The sequence below is a fragment of the Taeniopygia guttata genome, chromosome 11, assembly GCF_048771995.1.
Source record: "Taeniopygia guttata chromosome 11, bTaeGut7.mat, whole genome shotgun sequence".
Lineage (NCBI taxonomy): Eukaryota > Metazoa > Chordata > Aves > Passeriformes > Estrildidae > Taeniopygia > Taeniopygia guttata.
The window spans coordinates 15,331,039-15,352,500 of record NC_133036.1 but is presented as its reverse complement, the minus strand read 5'-3'; the positions used below and the strand labels follow the sequence as shown (position 1 = coordinate 15,352,500).

Here is a 21,462-nt window from a genome sequence, read left to right as displayed (position 1 = left end):
CAATTAAAATATCCTCCCACATCCCTTCGATTCAGCGTATGTGAGATGCGTATCATCAGCAGCAATAGTCATGTTTGTGTCAGCATTTCCAGTGAAATCACTGTTTTCAGGTCAACAATAAAACTCAATTGCGGCTGCAGCGTGGCACGTAGAGTTAGCTCTTGTCTTGGGAATCAGGATTTTTCTTGTTCACTTGGGGAGAAAAACATCCTCACATCTCTTGCATAAAGTGATGCATTTTGCATGAAAAAGACATGATTTTACAGAGACTCTCTTGATTCAGCCAAGCTGTGGTTGTCCCATTGGAGCACTGCTCTGTAGGCTCCTTCCTCAGAACCTGGAGAAGGCTTGGAATGAGTGGAAGGCTTTCCATGGACACTGACAGAGCAGAGAGAGGCTGGACCTTAGGTACACACAGGGAAAAACGATTTCCCAGTGCCTGCTGGTGGTGTCTGAGTGCAGCTGGCCAGGCATGCTGGCAGTCTGGAAGGCAGGCAGGAATCTCTGTTGGCAGCTTGGACAGGGTTCAGGTGTGCCCAGTGCCCAGCACGGCGCAGGGACTGGCACTGCTGGGGTGTGCCAAACTGGCAGGGGCAGGGCAGGGCCAGAGAGCTGGCTCTGCCTTCCCCAGGTCTGGAAGGGCAGGACAGGAGGCTGGCTGGTGCCTCCCCAGCCGTCCAGCACCGCAGGTGTGTGCATGGCTGGGTGGGAGTGACACACCTGACACACTGAATGATCTCCCAAATGTGCTGGTGACACACCTGACACACTGAATGATCTCCCAGATGTGCTGGCTGAGTGCAGAACTCACCCTTGTCCTTGACTGAAGAGGGAGAGACAAGTGGTGCCCCTTACCTGTATGGTCTGAATCGGGAGAGAGCCTCACCCAGACCCTGGGCTTTCTGACAGCTTAAGTTCTACTTAGTGGTGTTTTTGTCTGAAAATCTGCAGTTCTTCAGAAGCATTGGGAGGATCAGTCCTCTGCTCCTATTTTTGCAAACTGAGTTTAGGTATGTGTGTGCAACTAAAGTGGTGGGAAAACCATGAATTGATCCTGCAAGTCGTGATTTGGGCTTATTTTCCTTCTTTTTCTTCTAAGCCCAAATGAATTCCTCCTCAAAGGCAGCTCATGCATCCACTCTGTCCATTTTTATGCATGCTTACTGTTTTACACATCAAACAGGGTTATGTGTGCTTTTTTAGTAACGCCTGCTGAAGCATGGAAAGGATCAACATTTCATTTTCATTACATTTCATTTATTTCTCTATTTTGGAGGAAGGGTTCCATGAAGTATAAGACAGACATAACTAAAACAAGTTTCTCAAGCAGGTGAAAGGCATTAGTAGCTAATGTATCTCCTCCTAAAGCAGCTGAATTGCAAGTCACAATCAGAGATTTAGAAAAATTTGTCTGCTTGATAATGTCTTTGCCATGACAAAATACAGTCACAGGAGTAGTAAAGGGCTAAAAGAATGGCCAGACAAAGACAGATCATCAGTTTGCCTTTAGTTTGAAACTCCTGCAAAGCTATTAGTTGAAAATACCTGCATCAAATAGAGGAACACATAGATTGCCATCTTACAGGTATATTTAGTCTTTGGTTATATTATTTCAAATATTATGTAGCTATAATAGCATGAAATAGAAACCCCTACCTGATACAGAGAGAGATATTACATCATTGCTGTTACAATGCTCTGCTGCAAAAGGACTTTTAAAGGATTTCTAATGATAATGAAAATATTCTGATACAGCATTAAGGATTTCACTCCTGAAATGTGTTTAATGTAAATATGCTGTCAGATACTCTTCAAGTAATTGACAAGAGCAGATGATTAGCAGTGTTCTCAATAGTGTTTTTGCATAATCTTACATTTTGACAGAACTCTTCAGCTGCTTTTTATTGTCAGTGCTCTGCAATCAGTAATACTTTTTCCTTGACATTTACTTTGTCATTATAAATCTTGTAAGTGGTCATTTAACTTGTTCAGTATGCATGTAAGAATATCATTACTAACACGTTTGAAAAACGTCTTCCTGTTGAGGAACTATTTGAAAGTAAACTTAAAAAACCCTAAATGAAGTAGGTTGATGAGTGAAATAAATACCTGTCTGTGAGCATTTTCATGCACATTTCAAGGATGATTTTAAAATCTCTCTCTTACTGAGCATTCACTCCTAAGTAATCAAATTCAACATGCTTGTTGGATTTTTTTAATCCGTTACTTTTTAATTTTAATACTATTGTTCAGTTATGATCATTTACATCTGACTGACCAAAATTAAACTCTTATGATCCATAAGCATTCATAATTACATACTGCATGTAACATTAATAGTCGATATAATAAACCTTCATCTTTATTGAAGCATCTCTTGTTTCTACAGCAGTTCTTTAATCTATCTCAATAGATTTCTAGTGTACAGCTCATATAGATTTGGTCAGTGACAAGGGTTAGAGTAGTCTTGTAGAACATTTACTTGTAGCTGTGAAAAGCCCACATTCATCAGAGGATTAGGTCGATCAGATTGTACCAGGATCAATGGAAGGACTGTGTGATCCCTCTTAGGCTGTAATGTGTTCACCTTCTTTGGAGAGAATTCACATACACACACATTTCTCTGTCTTAAAGCCATTTATCTCAGAATGTCAAATTGCAATAATTAACCATTATTGATCTTAAATTCAATTAACTTCATTAACACAGGTCATGATGAGGGTGCTGGTAAGGGAAAGGCTCTTGACAAGTGTCTTTTCTTATATGACATTGAATGTTCACAATCATGGCTATAAACTATTCATACTGTGCCACAGGAACATCTTTTAAAAATGACAGGAGTTTGGTTGGTGGCTCTGAAGCGACATTTTTATCCCCTCCCCCTCATCTCCTAGTTCTCAGGGTTTTCCAGCAAATTTTCTATTCAGGAATCAGTGAACCATTTGTTTCTAGTACATTATCTTAGTGTGGCATTACAGCAAACCCCACCTATTCAAATACCCTTCTGTTCAATAGGTACTGGTAGATAGAGACTCGTTTACAGCAGTGTACGTTAGTATAGCAGCAAATGAGTGAAATGAATATTCAGTGCTTCTCTTTGCTCCACATACAAAAAAAAAAAAAAAAAGCTGGGGCCATCTTGTAGAGGTAATCCTGAGAATCTCTGCTTGTTTCAAGTCCTGAGATTCATATTGCAGTCAATAGTTGTTTTTCTTAAATGAGGGCTGAATAGCAACTGTGAAAGGACACAAAGCTTTGTTGGCCCACACTGAGCTCCTTTCTTAATAGAGGAACTTCATTATAAGCACAAGTTCACAATAGCTGAAATTGTGATTGAAATCATTTGGATTTCTACTATACCATTCATACAGATGTATAGAGTTTATTGTAAGGAGGCACTGCAGCCAAAATAGCTATTGAAACTACTGTAGAATGGGCTTCAATGGGAGATGCAAGTTTGCAACAAAATGAAGGACCAGGCTAAAGGTTTCTTGGTATATTTTGAATGTCTTAAGTAGGCATGATTATTTACAAATAAACCACCAAGTAGAATGACTCACTGTAATGTACTGAAGTGTTTTAGGTGAAAATTTGATTTTTAAAAATTTCGCAGCGAAGGTGGCAGCTCCAGAGATGTGTGTGTATGATTAGTACAGCTAAACACAAATACAGCACCAAATTCTAGTTACTGTAAAACTTGTAAGATGTGGACAAATTAAGAGCAACCAAATATGTGGGAAGAGTACAGAAAGTAAGGTGCAAGATTTTTTCTTGGTGTAAAAAAAGGCTAAACCATATCAGAAGGCTGAGAGAAATGTGCATGAAGAGAAATGACAACATCAGTTTTGTTCAGAAACAGATTTCTTTGACAATTAAATGGTCATTTTGTCACTACATTTGCTATTTCCACTCCACTATACAAAGCATTTACTGAGAAGAGGCAGGGCAGAAGCAGAATGGTTTGATTACTGCATATGAAGAAACTGAAGTTCCCTTACAACATCTGTTTGCTTAGTGAAGGATTATAATAATTACGAGCTATTAGAGCCATATTGAGAACTTCTATGCTCATGGCTGCTTATCCCAGAGTTGGCTGTGAATCTTGTATTAGTTTGTGGAATGCCCTGTGTGCTTTTCAGTGATTAAAAGATGCCACCCAAATGTCTGGTATCAAGCAGAGATTTTGTCACTCTGTGTTTTGGTACCAATTCATACAGAGAATTTGGCTTCATCTTGCCAGGATGTTGACAGAGACTTTTAACTAAAAGAGAAAACAACCCCCAAAACAAACATTTTTTTTTCTTTGAATGTTCTGGTAAATATTTTTGTCCATTTGAGGAAATAGTAATTCTGTGCTTACAAAAAATCTACAGAGTCCAAAGAACAATTAGGGTCAAGTGTAACATGAAGCTTTTTTCTCTGCTGCTGAACTCCTATTTCAGTGGCTCCCACTGAAATATGTGCTTGCATGTAGTAGGTCTCGAGCAAGTCTGTAGTACTGCACAGCAAGCAACTGCCTTGGAAACCAAGGAAAAGCCACTTTTGTCTAACTTAAGAGTGGATCACATTTATTTACATTGAATAATTTATACAGCAAATATAAGTGGGGATTTTTCCTGTTAGTAATGCACTTGGTCATTGAATTTGTGATGTTTATGTGAAATTTTTGAAAAACTGAGGCTGCTTGTGAGCTGGTACTTCACCAGTCTGTGCCTGGTTCCCTGATCCCTGGTGGTGTTTCCCCTTTGTGGCTGGGTAGCTGACCCTTAACTGCCCCATGGACAGTGGGAACTTCGTGCTCCTTGGAATGGTGTTCGTTTGTAACTTCAGTGCAGCTGGAGGAAGAGCAGCCTTTCCCAGGGAAGGTGGAGGAGGGTACTACAGAGGAGGGTACTACAGGGATGTTGATGAAATGGGATCATGAGAGCCTGGAGTGAATCAAACCGAGTTGAGAATTCCCACTGGGCGCTCCCAGTCTCTGCTGCTCAGTTGCCTGCTTGGTCTGGTTCTAGTGGTGCTTGTGAAAGGCTGGTTTTATGGTGGCATGGAGGCCAAGAAAGTTTTTTTCTCCTTTTTCAGCAGGATCAGCCAGAAATTCCAGGCACGTGCCCATAGGAGCTGTTCAAATCTCTACTCCCCCAGAGTGCAAAGGGGAAAGGAGACGGATTCAACAAAATACCATAGCAAGGAAGGTCCTTCTGTCATTGTGACAGTCCATAAACTTTCTCAGCCTTTCCACTGGATTACTGTCAACCCTGCCTTGCTTCTGGTAACCAGCTATGGGTGCACACAGTGGAACATAAACAGTTCCCCAGCTGTGGTGCTTTAGGCAGCCAGTTGCATTGTGTGTGTGACCACAAATTTAGGTCAAACCCCTTAAAAGTTTGTTCTTCCTGAAGAGAAAGGCTCTGAACTCTTGTTCTTGCGAAGTTTCTCTAAGCTTGTCATTCACTCCTGGCTGTACAAGAATGATACCTGAAGAAAGTCTCTAGAAATCAATATGATTTTGTTCATTAAGAGTAACTCAGACCTTGGTTCTCAGCTAAGGCTTTTTAATGTTTGGGTCCCTTCTTGTAGAAGGTGGCAGGTGAACTCTTCGAGCGAGACAGATTGCAGACTAATCCTTGTGCAACCCTACCCATAGAAGAGCACACTGCAGTGTGTTGGGATCAGGTGCTCTTCTCCACATCAGAAAACAGTGGTGCTGTGTTTCAAGGGTGGGTAATTTGAGCAGCTTTTAGAAAAACCCTGCTGAGCACGTTGAATTCAGGGAGTTTAGGCCCCAGGGAGAAATCAAAGCAGGGTGCAGTTTTAGAGGAGGGAGGCATGATCCATCATGCTCCATCTCCAGCACAGGTCTGGCAGAGTGGGCATCACAGTGTACCTGAGTCCTGCTGTGTGCTGGGAGCAGAGAGCTCTTCAGAGGACAGTTGTGACAATATTTCAGAAAACTTCCCTATTTTCCCCACTGTGAAAAGAAGTTTGCTGGCAGCCTGCAGGTTCAGCATTTACTGGATCCCAGCAGCTTGGCTCGGAGGAGATCTGTAACCACAGGCTCCAGGTTGTGCTGAGTACATGCACCTGTGGGTATTTCACTGGGTGAAATAATTGTTTCAGCTGAAAGCTGGCAATTATTTTCAATTATACACATATATTGTATTCACATAAACACACTGTGAGGAAACATAGGGACAGAACAAACTTAAGTAATCTTCCCATGTTTTGTGTAAATAGCTGAATTATATATATTAGCCTACAGGAGTAACAGGGTCCTTCAGTTGTCTTCTTGTCTAGCAGCAGACAATTAATTTTTAGCTTCTTTCCAGGTTTTCAGCTGTAAACTGTGGATAAGAATGTTTCTTCCACAGGGCTGATGTGAAAAATAAAGCACTCATTGAAGCTCTTGAACACCTCAGTTAAATTATGCTCTCCAATAGTTCCAAGCTCAAGCTGCTTCTAAGCCATTATTTTATATAGTAGGGTATGCTGTTTTTTCAGTATGCTATTTTTTTAGTGAAGGAGATAATACATAAATGTTAGGTTTTCACTTGGTCATTTAAGAAACATCTAAATAATATTTGCTTTCAGAAAGAAATAATGTCTCCCTTACCAGAATTTGTATTGTTTTTTTGAATGTTTTCTCTCTTCATTTATGAGTAGGCTGTATGACACATTTTTTTGTGGCACTGGAAACTCTAAAATGAATGGGAGACCTGAGTCCTGTGCCTTCCTTTGAACTACACAGAACCCAGGGGAGTTTGGAATACAGTGACATAAGGAAAAGGTGCCTGATGTAAAATTGCTTTGTTCTGTGCTTAGCTGGCCCAGACTGTAATGGCATATAAACTAATTCCTTGTTATCATCTCTTCTCTGTGTGTCCTTGTCCATGTAATTCTCATCTCTTAGCACTTACAGTTGATTTGGCCTCTCTGAAGTCTCTCCAAATGCAATACCAGTTCAGGATGCTGAATCAGAGCAGCTGGCTAGCTTCCTCTGGCCTGTTTCTGAGCTCTTTGTGGCAGACAGCTGCAATATTTTCATGAAGGAACAAACAAAGTACTCTTCAAAGTTTTTAGTGCCTAATGATAGCACCCCATTCGATTGGCATCCTGTGTCACCTCCATCCACACCACTTCCCAGCGACTTAATCCTACACTCTCATGGCATGAAAAGGCTGCAGATTTATCAACATACAAAAAAATCCAGCTAAACAAGCATTAATCATTCACATCACATCAAATTAACATGTTCAAAATTAATATTCTTGACCTTGCCAGTGGGCAGAATAATCCGTCTTGCAGTAGGCTCGCGCTCCGGTGCAAGGTACGGGGGACTTGAGCCGACGTGAGAGAGAAGTGCTGACCTCTTCACTTGGAAATAACATTTCTCTGCCATAATAGACAGTCTTGCCTCTATGAAACAGAACCTTTGACCTTTCTAACAGGAATAATGTCCCTGTCAAGGTGCTGGGTAATCAGTATTGCCATGCCCGTTTAGAGACTCTTGTCATTTGCCACTCTTGTAAGCAGGGCAGTCACTCCTGCCTCCCATCCTGACTGCCTAATGAGGAATATGCCAGCATCTCTGCCAAGGAGTGAAGTCTCAAATACAATTTCAGTTACATGGGAATTATCAGTTAGTCTCAGTATAGAAATAGCTCATGTTGTGGGTGAAATGTTTGCCTTTCTTGCTGTGAGTGGAAGGCCTGTGGAGTGGGAGTTTTCTAACAGACTAATGTAATTCTTTTATATGCCTGCATTTGCATTAGGTCTTTGATTGACTCCATCCACCAGGCTGGTTTTCTCTTGCCTCTGCTCAATAATTTTGTGAATAAGGTTCATTGGCACAGTCAGATCATCTCCATGCCGCTGTTCCTCTCTTGGCTTTCTCTGCACTGGTGTTGAGACTGAGCTGCCTCTTAACTTCAAATGGTCCCACCAAAACAGGGGAATCTGTTTTTTTTTCAAAGATTACTTAAATATTTTAAAAATATTCAGTTAATTTCTTAAGTGGCTGGTATCTGATTTAAAACAGAATGGGACAAGTATTTAGGAAAAGGCTGTGCACTGCCAGCAGCAGGGGCAGTGACAGGAGCCACCCCTTGTGCAGTGCCATGGAATGGGGAGTCAGGGTGCAGAGGGACTTTCTCTGGCAGAATCCTACTCACTGCTCCATTTTATAACCTAATATGATTCTTTTCCCCGGTTTCTTTTTTTACTGGGTATATAGTATTAATCCTGTAAGCATTAGGAGCATTTCTGCTCCTGATCCTATTCTGCTGTTATTTGTTTTTCAACTGTGAAATGTAGAGGGGCTCAGGTTCTTTAAGAAGTTTCTTTTTCCAGTGAACTCAAAATTAAATGGTTCGGAAGATGACCCATAGTATTACTTGATGATTTTGAATGGTGCATAGCAAAGATGATTTTTTTTTTTATAGAAAGCCATTTGTTTAAAGCAAAAATACTTCCAAGAAACTGAGACTGAGTGGTTTTGATAAACTTTTGTAGCTGAGAGTTTTTCATCTGAGAAGAATTGGAATGTTTTGTTCCTTTTCAAGCAAACAGCATATATACTAGTTTAAATATACCCCCAGTGAGCTAATTAAAACAAAATAAAAAAAATTGGCAAGAAAAAATATAGTTAAAACAAGAAATTGCAAAAGTATTGAAATGAAATATTTGGATACGTCCAAGCCAATATATATGGTTTCAGCTGTATTTTTCCGGAAATGAGGGGGGAAAAATTGTGCATATAATTTGGTTTTGGAGGACAGTAAAGTACACCTTTAGTGTTGTGGTCTTTTATTTCCAAACAATCTCAAGGAGGTGTGTGTCCAGCCACTCACTGTGGGGGTGTTGCCATGGAGGGGATGACAAGCCTGGAGAAAAGGAGACTCAGAGGTGACTTTATCACTCTCCATAACTCCCTGAAAGGTGGCTGTGGCCAGGTGGGGTTGGGCTCTTTCTCCAGGCAGCACTGACAGAACAGAGGATACAGCCTTAAGCTGCACCAAGGTTGGATATTAGGAAAAAGTTTTTTAAAGAAAGGGTGATAAAGCTCTGGAGTGGCTGCCCAGGGAGGTGGTGGAGTCACCATCCCTGGATGTGTTTAACAGAGCCTGGATGTGGCACTGGGTGCCAGGGTTTAGTTGAGGTGTTGGGGCTGGGTTGGACTCAATGATCTCTTCCAGCCTGGTGATTCTGTGAATTCAGTGACAAGCATTCAGTGTTTTTGCTGTTCTGCTGAAGAGGAGCTCTGGCAGTCGGGTGGCAGCTGGTGAGCCCAGGACATCAGCAGGCACAGCTGCTCTGGCTCCACGGGCTCCCTGTGCCTCTGGAGACACTGGGGGCTCTGGTGCCTCTCTGCTCTCGTGCAGCACATCCCTGGTGTCTGTGCAGACCCAGGTATATGAGTTTATTACTGTCTATGCAATATGTAGATCATTTTGGACAGTGATGGATCACAATTTATTTCCACTGGCAAAGAAATGATCCATAGCTCAGTTATGAAGGTAATTCCCTCTTGTGTGGAAAGGAATTGCATTATACCACAGCTTACTGTTATATATTGATATCAAATGTGTTAATTTCATTGTTACCTAGCACTTCAGTTAATAATTACAACAAATATTAATGAGGGAACTGTCTCTTCTCAACCTCTCTATGGTTGTACCTGCAAGGTGTTTCTGAACCCCTTTGATATCCTCTTCTCTAGAAACTTGAGTGCCACGCCAGGCAACAGCTTTCCACTTTTTGTCAAATACTGTGTCACAGTGACACCACTGCTCAATTTGCAGGCAATTTCCTGTGGGTTATGGTGTCCTGTGAGATGAAAACTAAACACTTTTTTGAGAACTGGGATTTTTTTTTTGGTCCTTTTTCTCTGGAAAAAACAAACCCCAGAACTGCCTAATTTCTTTCATTTCCACTATTATTAACTTCTGCTACTAGAATTGCCTTTAAAGTTGTTTCTTTTCCCCTCAGACTTTTGAAAAATATTGAACTATTAGTCTTTTTTTGTCTTTTTTTTTTTTTTTTTTTTTTTTCTCATAATAGGGTAATGTAAGGATGAGCTGATGAGTGCTTCTTATAAACAGTCTGTCCTCCAGGCAGTGAATCACAGTGGAAATCCCTTTTACCATCTCCTCCTGATTTTATTCTCTCCTTTCACAGTCTCTTTGCTTTTCCTGTAGGTACTTCACCAAATAAGAAATGTCATTGCTGTGGGCCTCCTTGTCCTTATTCCTGGTGCAGTGGGGCTATTCCTTCATCTGTGCTCATACTGACCATTTCTTGCCCCTGAGCAAGGTGTGGTGAGGCAGGGACCCTTCCACTAGGCCAGGTTTCATCCCTTCTCTGCAGTGTGCAGGGGAAGGAGCAGAAGGAGCCCTTGGAACCGTCATTTTTTCAAAGTTGCAGATTGCTGGGTTAAATTCCACACTGTCGTTTGTGCCTCATTTCCTGCATTTCTGGATCAAAGACTGATGTCACAAGTTGGCTTCACAACTTGAGCTTAGGAAGGAGAACAGCTATAGAGGAGGCAGCTCCTGGTTAACACGCAAATATGCTTGATAGTTGGTGAAAAGGGCAAAGAAAGCATGAAAGGTAAATAGATTTACATTTAAATGAGCTGCATGCTGGAGGTTTTCCGTAATGTAAAAGTCACTCTCTAAAAAAGCTGTGAATGTGACAAGTCTTTTCAGTTCAAACAAAATTCATAAGACTTCAGCAGAAAGAGAAATAAAAATGTAAAGAACAACACACTAATTAGGGAGTTGGTTCTGTGCCCTCTGGTTGTGTTGGTGAGCAATGGGTCCAAGGAGGGCTTTCCATGGCGTGCAGGGATGGAGCCCTTGGGTTTGGAATGTGATGTGGTGCTGGGAATGGGTGGCACACGCTCAGACAGGTGCTCAGCAGCCAGAGGAAACCACAGACAGGTACACTCAGAGAGCCTTGCTGTGGCACCCAGCCTGCAGGTGTCAATGAGGGCTCTTTAGGGCAGGTAGTGTGGTGGTAACCTTGGGTGTTCTTTACTTTGTGAAAAGGAAATTATTATGCAGTTTCAAAACAGAGGAAAAGAAACAGGAGTTGTAGAAGAAAATCTGTTTCCACAAGGCTGGAATAGAAGGCTATATTTGCTTCCAAACTAGAGGTTTCATGCTATGATTCCTTCCTTCCATCCTTCCTTATTCGGTGGGATTTGGTGTGGTTGAGAAAGAGGCAGTTAACAATCAGTTGTCTGCACATTATCAGTAGTTATCCAAAAATTTTCAGCTTCAGTGAATAATTTGAACTGCTTTGGTCTCCTGTGCTAAAGTTCTGAAAATCCACCTTTTTCGATTCTGTGTATTGGTTTTATTGCAAATATTTGCAAGACAGAGCTGAACCTTATTTTAAGTTGCTACTGAGTCTTTGATATACATAAAATAATAATACTTTTTTCAAAATATTTTGAAAAAGCATAAAAAAGAGCAAAACAGCACAGCTCTATCTCATTATTTCCAAAGTCTCATCTTTGTATCAGCACCTTTGAAACATCTTATGTTAAAAATTTTAAACTTAATTCTTTCAAACTCTGTGCTCCCAAATTTTAAAAACAGAACCCTTGCTGCTTGAATTTTCTGCATTGAAGTGATCTGAACTGAAATAATCGATCATTATTATGTGTTGCTCTTTTTTGATATGTTTATGATTTGAAAGGTTTAACTTGTGTTCTGAGGATCACATTATAACTTTACATGCTTGGAAGAAGATTTGCTACCATTCATCCATGTGAAAGAACAGTAGTGAATATTTTGCATTACCTAACTGAACGAAGAAATACTCCATGTGAAACTAAAAGCCTGATTTCATTGTCACTTTAACAGTTGTTTTGTCTCTTGTGGTTTTCTGATAACATTTAAGCATATTTTCCCTGAAAGAAGTTTGCAAGGTTTAATATTGTGTGTGTGATACCTACTTTAGTGTTCTACATTTTTCAGTCTGTTGGTTAAACAGGGCTTTTGGGGTGTAAACTGCTATCTTCTCTGCACTATTGCCTGAAGAAATAAGCTATAGGTTGTTCAAAATACAAATAACCTACATTTTCCAGATGTGTTTCAGAGAAGGTCAAATGTCAGGTGTCTTTAACCACAGAGAGTACTGAAAATGTGACTTTTTTCAGTTTATAATTATCTTTGTGAGAGATTTTAAATTCCACTGAAGAGAGTCATATTCTATTTTTGCTTTCCTCCAAATTAATGCATTACATAGAACTAGATAAATTTGATTAGTTAATGATTCCTTTTTTTAATGTTTCCATAATTTTCTTGCTTAAAGGGAAAACTTAGGTAGACATAGTATATGTAAAACAGGAGCACAGAAGCACCATGGGAAAAAAAAATATTTGCTGTCAGTTGCCAACTGTCCTATTCAAGAAGAGTATCTTAGATTTACATCACCAGTTGCATTACTTGAGGGGAAAAAAAGACAGGATCCCTGTTGGGTGTCCATGTAGCTTATGCTGAGTAAATATTGACAAAGTAGTCTAAAGAGCAAACACTTTGACATTTGTAAGGTCCACTGGAAGGTCTTGTATATATTTATACAGCAAGAATGAGTGCAGCATACCAATTTCATTGAACTAGCTCCTGATATAATTCTGCATGGGCTTTCTTGTTGAGGAAGTTGTGTTTAAATAGGAATGGGACATTTGTTGCACCCATAAAGAATAGCCTCAAGTTGCTTTGAATTAGTTGTTTCCAGAGGTTACATCACTTGCATTTAATTTGCATCTCTTCTAAAATGTGGCATGACTAATAATGATAACTTTAAAAAATCTGATTTTTAAAATTTATTTTAACTGGCAATTTTTTTTTACTTTGTAGAAATTCTTGATGTTTGTTGTGCTCTATATTTATTAAAGATTGAGTCTCAAAACTGTAATGAGCAAAAAATGCTTGCTTAATTTAAATTGTGAATCTGTCTGTTAAGAAATGCATTAGGGGTAGGAGAAGCATAAGACATATTAATTGACAGACAGGAACTGCTGTCTCTGAGGTTGATACAAGTAATTTATTACTTTAGAAATGAATGCCACCTCCAGAATGTGCTTCATTAATTTCAAATTTAGTTTTAATTTCAAGCTGTTGCCCCTTGAGAAGAATAAGGTGGCAAATTATGTTTGAAGAGCAGATTTTTTTTTTCTTGCTCTGAAGAAACACTAATTTTTAACTGTTTAATTTTACAAATAAGTACACTTCTTTGGCTAAAACAAAAGTATGATGAGCAGAAACTAACTTGTATTTTCTTCTCTTCACAATAGCCTATGTTTCAGACGAACTAAAAGCAGCAGCGCTGGTGGAAGAAGATGTGGAACCTGATGAAAATGCAGTTGATGGGGAGCCTTCAGCAAAATATGCATGTCCAGAAAAAGACTTCAGTAAGAACTGCCAAAGCTACCAAAACTCTCCAGCAGCTGAGTTCTCTAGCCATGAAATGGACAGTGAGTCCCACATCAGTGAGACAAGTGACCGCATGGCAGACTTTGAGAGCAGCTCCATTAAAAATGAGGAAGAGAGCAAGGAGGTTTCCATACCACTGGAAGACTCTACGGTGTCTGATAGTTTAGAACAAATGAAGGCCGTGTATAATAACTTCCTCTCCAATTCCTACTGGTCCAATCTCAATTTGAACCTTCACCAGCCAATTTCAGAAAAAAACAACGGTAGCAGCAGCAGTAGCAGCAGCAGCAGCAGCAGTTGTGGAAGTGGCAGCTTCGACTGGCACCAGACTGCGATGGCCAAAACACTGCAGCAAGTTTCTCAGAGCAGAATTCTGCCAGAACCGAGCCTTTTTAGCACAGTGCAGCTGTACAGACAGAGCAGTAAGCTCTATGGCTCTATATTCACTGGAGCCAGTAAATTCCGCTGTAAAGACTGCAGTGCTGCCTACGATACTTTAGTAGAATTAACAGTGCACATGAATGAAACAGGACATTATCGAGATGACAACCATGAAACAGATAACAATAACCCCAAAAGATGGTCCAAACCACGCAAACGTTCTTTGCTTGAAATGGAAGGGAAAGAAGATGCCCAGAAAGTGCTAAAGTGTATGTACTGTGGTCATTCATTTGAATCTCTTCAGGATTTGAGTGTTCATATGATCAAAACAAAACACTACCAAAAAGTGCCTCTGAAGGAACCTGTTACACCTGTAGCAGCAAAAATTATCCCAGCTACTAGAAAGAAAGCATCACTGGAGCTTGAACTTCCAAGTTCTCCAGACTCCACGGCTGGGACACCAAAAGCCACTATCTCAGATAGTAACGATGCACTTCAAAAGAATTCCAATCCCTACATTACGCCAAATAACCGCTACGGTCACCAGAACGGTGCCAGCTATGCCTGGCACTTTGAGGCGAGGAAATCTCAAATTCTGAAGTGCATGGAGTGTGGAAGTTCACATGACACCCTGCAGGAGCTCACGGCTCATATGATGGTGACAGGACATTTTATCAAAGTCACTAACTCTGCCATGAAAAAAGGGAAGCCAATTATAGAAGCCCCAGCCACACCGACAATAACGTCCTTAGTAGATGAGAAGGTCCAGTCTGTGCCACTAGCTGCCACCACCTTTACATCTCCTTCCAACACACCTTCTAGTGTTTCCCCTAAATTAAATGTTGAGATTAAAAAAGAAGTAGATAAGGAAAGAGTCATTGCTGATGACAAAATGAAAGACAAAGAGAAGTCAAGTGAAGATGAGGAGAAGTATGATATCTCCTCAAAATACCATTACTTGACTGAAAATGACCTAGAAGAGAGCCCTAAGGGGGGATTAGATATACTGAAGTCTTTAGAAAACACAGTTACATCAGCTATAAACAAAGCTCAGAATGGCACACCGAGCTGGGGTGGCTACCCCAGCATTCATGCTGCCTACCAGCTGCCTAATATGATGAAGCTGTCGTTGGGCTCATCTGGGAAGAGTACACCCTTAAAACCTATGTTTGGAAACAATGAACTAGTGTCGCCAACTAAAAACCAGCCCTTAGTGTCTCCGCCCAGCAGTCAGACCTCACCTGTGCCAAAAACAAACTTTCATGCCATGGAAGAATTGGTAAAGAAGGTCACTGAGAAGGTGGCTAAAGTGGAGGAGAAGATGAAAGAGCCCGAAGGAAAGCTCTCTCCACTGAAGCGTGCGACACCTTCGCCGTGCAGCAGTGAAGTCAGTGAACCCCTTAAGATGGAGCCCCCCAGTGATGGTAACTTTAAAAGCCAGCAGAACAGCCCAGTTCCTCAGAGAGACTGTTGCAAAGATAGCCCAACTGCAGAACCTGTGGAAAATGGGAAAGAGCCTGTGAAATCCATTGTAGGTTCTTTAAGTAGCAGCACAGCCATCATCACTGACCACCCTCCCGAACAGCCATTTGTAAATCCATTAAGTGCACTGCAATCTGTCATGAACATTCACCTTGGCAAGGCAGCAAAGCCATCTTTGCCCGCTCTGGATCCAATGAGCATGCTTTTTAAAATGAGCAACAGTTTGGCAGAAAAGGCTGCAGTGGCCACCCCACCTCTACAGTCCAAAAAATCAGACCACTTAGACCGTTATTTTTATCATGTCAACAATGACCAACCCATAGATTTGACGAAAGGCAAGAGTGACAAAAGCTGCTCTTTGGGTTCAGCGCTTTTGTCATCCACATCGACATCTTCTGCATCTTCTTCATCTACAGTGACAACAGCAAAGACATCTGCAGTCGTGTCATTCATGTCAAACTCGCCGCTACGCGAGAATGCCTTGTCAGATATATCTGATATGCTGAAGAACCTGACAGAAAGTCACACATCAAAATCTTCCACACCTTCCAGCATATCTGAGAAATCTGACATTGACGGTACCACAATAGAGGAACCAGAAGAGAGTACACCAGCTCAGAAAAGGAAGGGACGTCAGTCTAACTGGAACCCTCAGCACTTGCTCATATTGCAGGCCCAGTTTGCAGCCAGCTTACGGCAGACTTCAGAGGGGAAATACATCATGTCAGACTTGAGCCCTCAAGAAAGAATGCACATTTCCAGGTTTACGGGACTCTCAATGACCACAATTAGCCACTGGCTGGCCAATGTGAAATACCAGCTCCGAAGGACGGGGGGAACTAAGTTCCTTAAAAATTTGGACACTGGACACCCAGTGTTCTTTTGTAATGACTGTGCTTCACAGATCAGAACTCCTTCAACTTATATCAGTCATCTTGAATCGCATCTGGGTTTCAGGTTAAGAGACTTGTCCAAACTGTCCAGTGAACAGATTAACAATCAGATAGCACAAGCAAAGTCACCATCTGAAAAACTGGTGACGTCCTCTCCAGAGGAAGATATCGGAACTTCTTACCAGTGCAAACTTTGTAACAGGACTTTTGCAAGCAAGCATGCTGTTAAACTTCATCTTAGTAAAACACATGGGAAGTCACCAGAGGATCATCTTCTGTACGTTTCGGAGTTAGAGAAGCAGTAGCATTTGCTTTTGATTAAAATAACTGTAATTTGCTTTGAGGAAAACTGTCAAAGACGCCTTAAAGCTACTGTTTAGTTCTTGGCACATGTTCTTATTTTAACTCCAGAGTCGCTCTGGGCTGAACTGTTTTGTATAACTGTACAGTGTTTAAATAGAGGTGCATAATCAGCTGTTGTTACTGGTAAAATATGAAGGTTAAAATGCAGTGGTAAGTGTTTGGAACTTTGTGTAAATTGGATTTAGTTGCTGTGCATCCCTCTGATGCATCAAGCTGCATGCATTAACAGACAGTTTAATTAAGCATTTATAACTAATTCTGGTGCACTTTTTCATGTGACCTAAGTGTGCTGGTATTTCTCACCCTATAATCTTTAGCCCTCTGAGTACTTTGAAGCACTTTTGCATTAATTTGGTAAAAATGTAAGGATATGCTTTTTTTTTAGACCCTTACTAGCTTAGTTCTGATTACTAATATGAACCTCCATTTATGCAGAGGTGTCTCACACCTTGAAATTTAAAAATATAATTTTCACATTGAAACATAGATGTATATATTGTATAGATTTCAAAATCTCTTATGGAAAATGTGATTGTGGTTAATGCCATTTTCTTTTTTTTCAGCATTTTTAGCAGCGGGGTTTGTACCTGATAAGCCCCAGGTATAAACTGTACCTATATATAGTGTATATTTCATTTTTTTTTAGATCTAATGATTTTTCCTTTAACAATCAAACATTGTAAATTATGTGATAAAAGATACCACAGATAACATTTATAAAGTATTCAGAAACATTATTCTTAAAGCAAAGTATGTTTTGCTTTGTTTTGCTATACAGTACATCTATATTAAGAGAGGTTCATGTTTAAATTATACATATTTATTAGTGTTGCAATCATTTGTTTGGTTTTTTGTTTTGTTTTTGTTTTTTTTTTTAATTGTCTGAAGAAACAGAAGCCACGGACTGCATTCCTGGCATACATTCTAACTGTTTTGCACAACATGACTTTTAAAGGTATTTATTAGTAAAAAAAAAATAAAAATAAAATAAAAAGAGAAATTCAAAATAAACTCAGTGCTCAAAGGGTTAAATCTATTTGAAAAACTTGTACTGTATTTCCTAAACATTGATAAAGCCTTTAAAATGTTTGTACTGTAATACTTTGCTTAAAAAGTTATGAGGCATTCTGTGATATAACCTCTTTTACTTATTTATAAGCGCTCTTGGTTGTTATTTCCTATTGTAGAATGCCTTTTTATTTCAATTGGTAACTTTCTGTTTTGTTCTGCCTAATTATTCTCCCAAGATTCCATACTGCAGCTTTATCTTTAGGCATATGAAAGGTAACCCGTGGTTACCAGCACACTAAGTGATTCTGTTCGTCTCCATTTTTGGCAGTTAATTTGCAGAAGTAACTGACAGCTGACACCATATGAGAATCTATGTATAAAATATTGGCATGTAAACAGCACAGACACTGTAATGCACTCTGTGCCCTGTTTTGTTGTTGACAATGAAGCACCATTATATGACTCTTCATATAACCTTTTTTTCTACAGCAGCATTAAAATTGTCTTTTTGCTATAATTTTGTGTTGCGTTCACAATTATGTCTGAAATGTGCTACGACTAACGAGCACATTAAAATTAAATTGTATGCTATCTGTTTATGACTGAAGCTTGAGTAGGTTTCTTCATCTGCCAGGTGCTGGCAGTCAAAAGCTGCACATAAATCACTGGAGTTTTAGTGAACTTTAGCATTTAAAGAGCAGGGTAGCACTTATTCAAAGGCTGCATTAACGGAGTTTTTCCCCCCCCGAAGAGATAAATGAGCATTATAACTCCCTTTTAAGCACCAGGTAAGGCTGGCTGTGGAGAGGGGGGTTAGCAGCAGTGCATGGCAAAGCAAATGGGTGTTTTGCTGTGAGTTCAGACCCAGGCAGGCACCGCTGCTCCCCCGCCTTCCTCCTGAATGCACTGAGCAGAGTCTGACCAAGGGGTTCCACAGCTCGAGAATCCCTTTCCACCTACCCAGCATTTCCAAAGGACAGGAGAAGGAACCTGAGACCAGGGACTCCAACTTTGTGGTTTTGAAGTGAGTCCTGTTCTGTCCGTCTGCTCCCGGACAGCATTCCCTATTCCTGGCAGGTGGAGAGGGGGAGAGGAGGTGAATAAACACAGGCCAAAGGAAAGCAAACAATCTGGAGCATTTATAGGATAATGACAGGCTTCTGCTGGTGTTGACAGGCCATCCCATCAAAACCTTTGAAAACAATTTGCATCTCCAAACACCCATATTGCTATGCATGTGTAAGTGATGTCTGTTGCCAGTCAGGTGAATTGAGTCCAGAGGTGGTTACATGGGAACCAAATCCACCACTACAGCACTTCAGCATCCTGAGTGAGAACTACTATTCCAATATCAATTGTACAGTTTCCTTCCTTTTTTTAGAAATCCACTGTCTTCCAGTAAGCAAGTAATCAAATCTTTGGTTTTCTTTATGTCTTTCTTTCTTTCTTTCTATTTTTTCATCTTTCTCTGTAACGTTAAAGGCCAGTACCATATCTCAAAAATGTGTTGGAAGGTTCTGTTCATTCTGCAGCAAATGCTGCTAAGTGGACCAAGTGAATGGGATCAGGGCTTTGGTTTTTTCCCTCCTCTTTTGTCTCACACTTGTGTCTGATTTTAAGGTCATTTGTGTGTCAATGTTTATGGCTTCAGATCAAATTCCAGCAATAAAATCACAGCAGTTTTACTGGTTGACTGTACCATCCCAGGAGTCCCTCACTTAGTGAGGAAAGGGAGCCTGGCTGGCTGAAGTCTTCCCTGGAGCCTCCCAGGTGCCTGTCCACATTTTTTACAAATACATGATCTCAGTCTAAACCCTGCCAAACTTTTTACCTCTACAGCAGAGAATTCCTCTTTTTGAAAATTATAACAGCTTAAATATAGTATTTGGTTGCAAACCAGAAATTCACACATAAGGAAACTGGCAGATTATTGCATATATTGTCAATCAATGTATTTTTAAGATGCACCATTGACTTATAATAGTAATGCTTAAAGCTCTGCACGCAATGCTGTTATCTGGGACACGGGAGAGAGTAAAAGCAAGAGACTGCAGAGTCCTTTCCACTCACTCTTAAAATACAGGCAGGGCATCTGATGATCTGCTGCAACCTCCCTGGTCTGGTGAAAATCAGTTTCTGGGCCTGACTTACCTGGGTCTGAAAGTGCAGGGAGATGTGCCAGGTACCAGCTCAGGGAATGTCCAGATCTGCCAGCATCGACCAGAAAGGACTTTTTAATGTGCTTCTTAAAATGTGCATGAAACTTTGCAAATGAATGGCTAGTCAGGATCTGAATATCCCAAATTTATTAAAATAAAGTTCAGCTTGCATTTCAGAACCTCCAGGACTGGCATACCAATGTGATTTCACATTATAAAGAATTTAGAGAATCAATGAACTAGAATAATGTTCTTTTCATCCATACACTGGTATGTATATTGGCATGGTAACTATTAGTGCTAACCAAATCACCAACCTAGTTGTGTTAAGATAATTTTTTTTCCTATTAGACAAACATGAAGGTATAAATGCAGAATTTTAAAATAAGCATTTGACTTCTGACTTTGCTTTGCATTTGGTATTTTATTTAGAAATATGCAGATCAAGTGCAGGAGAAAACAAAATGCCTCAAAAAAGAGGTTAAAAATGAAATTGTGATGGGTGAGAAGAGCTTTAAATCACAGGTGTATAAAGGTGACCCTGGTCTAACCCCACCCAAGTAGTGGCTTGTTGCAGCATACTGTATATCTTCCAGCCATCACATTTACGCAGTATCTTAAAATAACATTTGTGATAAATGTGCAATTTAACTAATTTATGGTGCTATGATGTGCTCAGGGCTACATGCAAGATGAAAATCTTAAATGGAGCTTGAACAGCTCACTTCACAACAAGAAATCAATATGCCAGATCTTAGAGAGCTGTTCACTGGAGTCAACATTTAGGAAAAAAAAAAAAATCAGGGAATGTATCTTTAAGTTTTAGTGAGTAGGAAATCTAAAATTAACTGAAATATGACTTTTAAGCTAAGAAACTGTTTCTGAAACCAAAATCTTTCTAGAATCTTCATTATATTTTATTTTTGTATTGAAATTGAAAGTATATTATTTTAATTATGCAGGTGCTTTTGTGGTAACCACTATGTGCAATTTTTTATCCAAACCAAGGCAGATTAGTGTTATCAGTATGGGAATTATCTGTTGCATTTAAATATGGCTATGTATTTTGCTATATAAAGCTAAGCATGATATGACTCTGCATGTTATGACAGAAAAAAATCTGGCTATACTTTGAGATTTTAAAAAATACTGGCATGTATTGAATGGAAGAACCTTTTTTTAATTTTCAAGTTCTTATTTCAGCTGCAACAGAAAAAAAAAAGGAACAGTGGTGCAAGTGGAACAGAGACGACTGGTAATAAAGCTAAATTTAATTAATAAATTTTGTATTTTAAAGTACGCCTCCAGAGAGCCTTATATATTTCCTAGAAAAATATCAAATTATTACGATCACTGCTGCCTGCTTTGTTTGGGTAACTTCTTGTTACAAGAATATGCCAGAGCTTTGCTAGGTGGTTTGTTACCCACACTGCTCCACAGAGCTTAAATGAAGGGAATGCTCATAAAACTAGACTTTATCAAGAAAAGTAGAAAAAAAAAAACTTCAAGATTACCAACTTTTTTAAAGTCACTGGTCTGTCCTGTTAGACAAAGATGAAAATTCCATCCTTTCAAGGATGAAATAGCACTTAATACTTGATTGCATAGTTACTGTTTTAGCGTGGAAATACAAATGTGTAACTCCCTTGAGTATTACTAATAAATATATACAATCTCCAGGAAAAAACCCAGTAAATTCTCTTCTCCTGGGACTCTGTGCCAAGATGTGCC

The 21,462-nt window shown here is 39.9% G+C and overlaps 1 protein-coding gene across 7 annotated transcripts in view; it reads left to right on the top strand.

Moving 5' to 3' along the window:
* Positions 1-18,171, top strand: part of TSHZ3 (teashirt zinc finger homeobox 3) — a 92,940-nt gene extending 74,769 nt beyond the window's left edge. For all 7 annotated transcript variants that reach the window (XM_072934568.1, XM_072934569.1, XM_030282291.4 and 4 more), the window contains one exon: positions 13,304-18,171. In XM_072934568.1, coding sequence (XP_072790669.1) covers positions 13,477-16,503 — 3,027 coding nt within the window. In that variant the 5' untranslated portion in view covers positions 13,304-13,476 and the 3' untranslated portion in view covers positions 16,504-18,171. The remainder of the gene's footprint in view (positions 1-13,303) is intronic.
* The last annotated feature ends 3,291 nt before the right edge of the window (positions 18,172-21,462 follow it).